The sequence below is a fragment of the Sceloporus undulatus genome, chromosome 4 (assembly GCF_019175285.1).
Source record: "Sceloporus undulatus isolate JIND9_A2432 ecotype Alabama chromosome 4, SceUnd_v1.1, whole genome shotgun sequence".
Classification (NCBI taxonomy): domain Eukaryota; kingdom Metazoa; phylum Chordata; class Lepidosauria; order Squamata; family Phrynosomatidae; genus Sceloporus; species Sceloporus undulatus.
This window is the reverse complement of record NC_056525.1, coordinates 170,439,899-170,446,470: the sequence shown is the minus strand read 5'-3', so window position 1 is coordinate 170,446,470 and position 6,572 is coordinate 170,439,899. Positions and strand designations below refer to the sequence as shown.

The window sequence follows — 6,572 nt, the reverse complement described above, 5'->3', positions numbered from 1 at the left end:
AAGAGCACTACAGAACAGGCTCCATTGTTTCAGCTATTTAGATTTTTCATTGCATTTTCCATTGCGTGTAAGAAGGAAGTTACAAGTAATCTTGGCCTGTGGGTTAAAGGTATAGCAGCAATCTATTATTTACTGTATATTATGTACAATGACTTTGGTATTTTTAAGGCTCCTTGAAAGTGTTCAAAGAACAAATGTGAACATATAATGTGGAGGGGCAAGGGGTGCATGAAGCACCCGATCCCACAGCCCCATTGAGTGTATCATCTCCACCTTCCTTTACTGAGAAGGAAGATCTGAAGGGGGATATTTTTTTGAACACAAGGAGAACTTTCCTCCCAAATGGAAAACCTGCACTATCATGGGGGAGGATGCTAAGTACATTCCGCCAAATGTTCTTAAAATCCCTCTTCAGGTCAGGGGTTTCAGCTGATGGTGACACTGGGATACCATGGCTGTACCTCTTCAATACTGTACTTTTTCAATAGTGGATGCCACACTATTGCCTTTTTTCTTTAAAAAAATATCTCTCCTTTCAGTTACCTGAAAGGGATTAAGGGTGCATCTACACTGTAGAAATAATGCAGTCTGATGCCACATTAAGTACTGTAGTTCCATCCTATGGAATCCTGGGATTTGTCGTTTTACAAGGTTTTTGCTCTCTGTCAAATAGTGTGGGTGCCTCACCAAACTATAAATCCCAGGATTCTGTAGAATTGAGAAATGGCAGTTAAAGTGGTGTCAAACTGCATTATTTCTACAGTGTAGATGCACCTTGGGTCTCTCTACTCACAACTTTTTCCTCAAGTAATAATCAAAACTATACTTGTAACTGATTAAATGTGATGATGAATATCACTTTTATGTAAATAAATAAATATCAAAGTAATTCACTTGTTTCTTCCTTTGGGTGGTACTAAAATATATCTGAAGACTATAGAATCACAACTGTGGAAAAATGAAATAGAAGCCCTTTCCAGTCAGTATGCCCTCCACAAGATCCTAGAAGGATATGTTATTTGTTGGTCAAGTGGTGTTCCTACGAAAGATAGATAAGATGCTCCCTTTTCCCAGGTAATATGCATATGTACTTTGGGATTCTCCAAATTGTGGGATGTTTTTTGACTTGGGCATGGATGCCCACAATAGGGTATCTGCAAGCTGGGCAGTGCTTCCCCAGATGAGTTATAATCCTCAGTTTACAAACTTCCACTGTTTTAAAAAGTGAGATTTTAGCACTTGTAGAAATTGAAATATGAGACGAAACATGCAGTCAATTTCTGCGTGTTTGTTTCATAATTAAAGACTGATTTCCTGGACAAGGAGATTCCGGATTAATTTTTAAAGATACTTTCTTTCTCCTGCTCAGAAGTAATTGTTGCTTCAAACAAACATAAAACAGAAATACAAGACACCAGGTCAGACGTAATTGGGTAACTAGAAAGAGAATCTAACTCAGATCTTATAAATAAGCTTGTAAACATTTTTAAAAACTGCCTTGATAATGCATGCAGATAAAGCTCATGGTTATTGTATCCTCTACTGCAGGCTGCAATAGATAAATTAGATGATACAAAAATACATCAACAGAAATACATCCACGATTAAGCAGGGTTACAGCTGAACATTAAGAAAACAAAAAGAAGTGACTACAGATGATCTACATAACTTTAAAATAGAGGATGAAGACTCTGAAATAGTTAAAAGATTTTTCTATGCCTTGGCTCAGTCACAAATCAAACTGAAGAATGTCGTGAAGTAAACAGAAGAATAGGACATGGAAGAGCTGCTATGAAAGAAGAAGACAAGGTCCTGAAGTGTACAGATATATCACTGAATACCAAGGTCAAGGTTGTTCATGCCATGAATATTTCTGACTTATATGTATAGGTGTGAAAGATAGACAGTGAACAAGATATCAACTCATCTGAAATGTGGTTCTGCTAAAAACCATGGACTGCTAAAAAAAAAAAAATGAATGTAGCTCAGAGCAAATCAAACCTGAACTTTCCCTAGAAGACAAAATGACCAAACTGAGAGTGCATCTAGATAGATTAAAAAGTCCATGTTCTTTTTCATTTTATTTTGGAGATCCACAACATTCTGTTTATCCCAGGATATTTTATCTCTACTCCCAGATATGTGTGTGTGTGTGTGTGTTTGTGTGTGTGTGTGTGTAAAATTAGCAGCTTGGTAGATGAAGGGAATGTTGTAGACATAGCATATCTTGATTTGAGTAAGGGGTTTGACAAGGTCCCCCATGATATTCTTGCAAACCAGCTAGTAAAATGTGGGCTAGACAGTGCAACTGTTAGGTGGATTAGTAATTGGTTGACCGGCCAAACCCAAAGGATGCTCAGAATGGCTCCTCTTCATCCTGGAGAGAAATTACCTGTGGGGTGCCAAATGTTCAACATTTTTGTCAATGACTTGGATGAAAGAATAATGGACATGCTTATCAAATTTGCAGATGATACCAAATTAGGAAGAGCAGTTAATACCACAAAGGAGGGGATAAAAATTCAAAATGACCTTAATAGATCAGAAAACTAACAAAATGAACGTCAACAGGGAGAAATGCAAGGTACTGCACTTAGGCAGAAAAAATGAAATGCATAAATATAGGATGGAGGACACCTGGCTTAACAAGACTGCATGTGAAAAGGATCTAGTAGACCACAACTTGAACATGAGTCAACAGTGTGATGCGGCAGCTAAAAAGGGCAATGTGATTCTAGGTTGCATCAATAGAAATATAGTATCTAGATCAAGGGAAATAATAGTGCCTCTCTATTCTGTTGACAAGCTGGAGTGTGTCCACAGAGAGCAACTAAAATGGTGATGGGTGTGGAAACCATGCCCTGTGAGAAGAGACTTAGGGAGCTGGGTACATTTAGCCTGGAGAAGAGACAGTTAAGAGGTGATAGGATAGCCCTGTTTAAATATTTGAAGGGGTGTCATATTGAGGTTGGAGCAAGTTTGTTTTCTGCTGCTCCACAGAATAGACCATGGAGCACTGGATGGAAGCTACAGGAAAAGATTCTATCTAAACATTAGGAGTAACCTCCTGACAGTAAGAGCTGTTCAACAGTGGAAGACACTCTCCCATGGAGAGTGGTGGAGTCTCCTTCTTTGGAGGTCTTTAAACAGAGGCTGGATGGCCATCTGTTGGGGGTGCTTTGATTGTGAGCTCCTGCATGGCAGGGGATTGGACTGGATGGCCCTTGTGGTCTCTTCCAACTTTATGATACTATAATGTTATGAAAATCTGGGACTTCTCAATCTGTCTGGATGTGCCCTTAGACTATCATACTTTGGACATACCATGAGAGGACAGGATTCATTAGTAAAGACAATCATACTTGATAAAATGGGAGAGAGCAGGAAAAGAGGAAGACTGCATTAGAGGCAAATAAACTCAACCGTATTACAGGATAGAGTGCATGCCAAGTGGAGAAGCATCAGCAGGACCCAGATTCTGATTCAGATTCTGACAACACAGCCAATTTACTGTGAAACTGTGGCAAACTCCTAAAAAGCAACCAAAAAAATTAATGCATATTGCTCAGAGCTTATTGAACTTGAACTCTCTCTAGAAGACAAAATGACTAAACTAAGGGTGCATCTAGACCAGTGATTCCCAAATTTTGGCATTCCAGGTGTTTTGGACTTTGGGTCCCAGAATCCCAGACCATTGGCCAGGATGGTTGAGGCTTCTGGGAGCTGAAGTCCAAAACATCTGGAAAGCCAGAGCTGTTGAAATGAGGATAGGAGACCCAGGTGCTCTATTACTTTGGTCAGGAATACCTGGAATACTATGTCCTGTTTTGGACACAATTCAAGAAGGATGTGGACAAACAGGAGGGTGTCTAGAGAACGTTGACCAAAATGGTGAGAGATCTGGAAACCATACCCTATGAAGCATGTCTTACGTAGCTGAGTAATGCTCACGTTGGGGAAGAGAAGGGTAAAAAGTGACATGATAGCCCAGTCTAACTATTTGAAGGGATACAAACAAAAATCCATCCTTTTGGTTGGTAATAAAGGTATCACTGATGGATTTTTGTTTGTGTTTGTTAAATGGCCAACACAGCTACCCTGGCATATTTGAAGCGATGTCACCTTGAGGATGGAGCAGGCTTGTTTTCTGCTGCCCCCAAAAATAGGACATGGATGCCATGTCTAAGTATTTAAAGGGATGTCATGTTGAGGATGGAGTGGGCTTGTTTTCTGCTGCTCCAGAGAACAAGACAGGGAGCAATGGATGCCATGTCTAACTATCTGAAGGATATCACGTTGAGGATACAGCAAGATTGTTTTCTGCTGCTCCAGAGAATAGGACATAGAGCAATGGATGCAAGCTATAGGAAAAGAGATTCCTCCTCAACCTTAGGAAGAACTTCCTGACCCTTGTTGGACACTGGAATAGGCTTCCTCGGAGAGTAGTGGAGTCTCCTTCTTTGGAAGTCTTTAAACAGAGACTGGATGGCCATCTGTGTGTGTGTGTGGGGGGGGGGGGGGTGATTGCGAGTTCCTGCATGGCAGGGGGGTTGGACCTTGTGGTCTCTTCCAACTCTGTGATTCTATGAAAATTTGGGTTTTCTCAATCTGTCTGGATGTGCCCTCAGGTTGGGGAAGAGAAGGTTAAGAGACGGCATGATTGCCATGCCTAACTATTTGAAGGGATGTCATGTCATACTGAGGAGGGAGCAAGCTTGTTTTCTGCTGCTCCAGAGAGAAAAGGATCCGGAGAAATGGATGCAAGCTCCAGGAAAAAAGAGATTCCACCTCAGTGTTAGGAAGAGTTTCCTGACCCTTGGTGGACCTTGGGGCTGCAATCATACTGGAGACATAACCCAATTTGGCACCCGCTTTTCAGTCTCCTGGCTCAAGGCTATGGAATTCTGGGAGATGGAGTATGTTGTGGGGCCCAGACTGGAGCGGAGCATACTTCAACTACCAGAATTCCATAGCCTTGAGCCAGGATGCAGAAAAGTGGTGCCAAACCGGGTTATTTCTTTTGTGTAGATGCAGCCTGGAATAGGCCTCCTCAGACAGCGATGGAGCCTCCTTCTTTGGGGGTTTTAGACAGAGCCCTGGGGGCCTCACCTGGGATCCTGTTGAGGGTCACCCAGAAGTGTTCGTCGGGGCTGTAGGTGTCCTTGGACCAGTCCAGCAAGTCCAGGGCCCTCTTGTCATGGAAGAGGAACTCCACGAAGGGCCTGGTGAGGGCGATGTAGGCCGAGCCAAAGTAGAGGCTGAGGTTGTGGGGCGGCGGGGGCTTGGCCTGGGAGGTGCGCTTCATGAAGGAGGCTTGGGGGCCCATGTGCTGCCGGTAGACGAATGTGGTGCGGGATGCATAGCGGGCGGGCATGGGGACGCCGGGGGTGATGTTCCTCCCTCGGAAGCCTTTCAGATGCCGGATGACCTCGAGGTTGGTGCGGAGTGGGAAGTCCTGTCCGCAGCCATTGAGGACATATCTCCAAGGCACTGGCGAGGCCAGCAGGTCCCTGAGGCAGTGGAGGTCGGCCTGGAGGCGGGAGATTCCCGCGTAGACGACGGGTTCGGCCCGGGAGGCCAGGAAGGCGTTGGGGAAGCAGCTGGCCAGCCGCTCAACGGCTCTCTGGAAGGCCGGCGGTGACTTGGGGTCGACATGGAGGCAGTAGAGGTTGTGGGGCAGGTAGAGGGCCCGGAAGAGGCGCTCGAAGGTGGCAAAGTCCTTGTGGAGGGTCAGGATGTAGGCCAAGGGGAAGGCCTCCTCCTCTGATGACAGGGGCTTTGTCAGGTAGTGGCTCTTGGAGATGTAGGCCTCGCATGATGGGGAAGAGCCCCACGTGGTCTTCAGGCGTTGCTGCCACACGAAGGCTTTCCCGCCTTGGGCCAAAGAGGAGCACATGGGGCCAAGCAGGGAACCTTCTCGAAGGGGCTCCTTCTCCAGCTCCTTTTCAGAGGTGTCAGGCGAAGAAGAAGGGGGCTCCTCCTGGAGCAAAAGTAGGAGCCCCCCAAGGCTGAGGAGGAGGAGAAGGGTGGCAGGGAAGAGGCACCTCAGCCGAGGGAGAAGAGGAGGGCCAGACCCCCAGAGCGGCATGGCTGAGGCGACAAATAGGGCCACTGCGGAAACAATCCACTTCGAGACCGCTTTAACTCTCCTTAGAAGCCAAAATGCTCAAACTATATAAGGCTATTGTACTTTGGCCATGAAATAAGAAGATGGTCCAAAACACACCGCGGAAACAATCCACTTTGAGCCCGCTGTAACTCTCCTTAGAAGCCAAAAGGATCAAAACTATAAGGCTATTGTACTTTGGTCATGAAATAAGAGGCTGGTCCAAAACACACACTGCAGAAATAATCCAGTTCGGGACCGCTTTAACAGCCCTGGCTCAGTGCTAGGGAGAATCCTGGGAACTGTAGTTTATTTGTGGCCCCAGAGCTCTGTCTCTTTCTCTGGCAGGGAAGGAAGGCAAATTGGAGTCTCACAGGGCTACAGTTCCTAAAAATTTCCCCAGCATGGAGCCAGGGCAGTTAAAGCGGCCTCAATCTGGATTATTTCTGCAGTGTGGCGCCGTGGG

General features: G+C 45.1%; 1 protein-coding gene across 1 annotated transcript in view; it reads right to left on the bottom strand.

The window, feature by feature from the left end:
* Nucleotides 1–6,225, bottom strand: part of LOC121928724 (N-acetyllactosaminide beta-1,6-N-acetylglucosaminyl-transferase-like) — a 24,487-nt gene extending 18,262 nt beyond the window's left edge. The window contains exon 1 of the mRNA XM_042463832.1: nt 5,110–6,225. Within this exon, the coding sequence (XP_042319766.1) occupies nt 5,110–6,088 (979 nt within the window). The 5' untranslated portion in view covers nt 6,089–6,225. The remainder of the gene's footprint in view (nt 1–5,109) is intronic.
* Nucleotides 6,226–6,572: the final 347 nt, after the last annotated feature.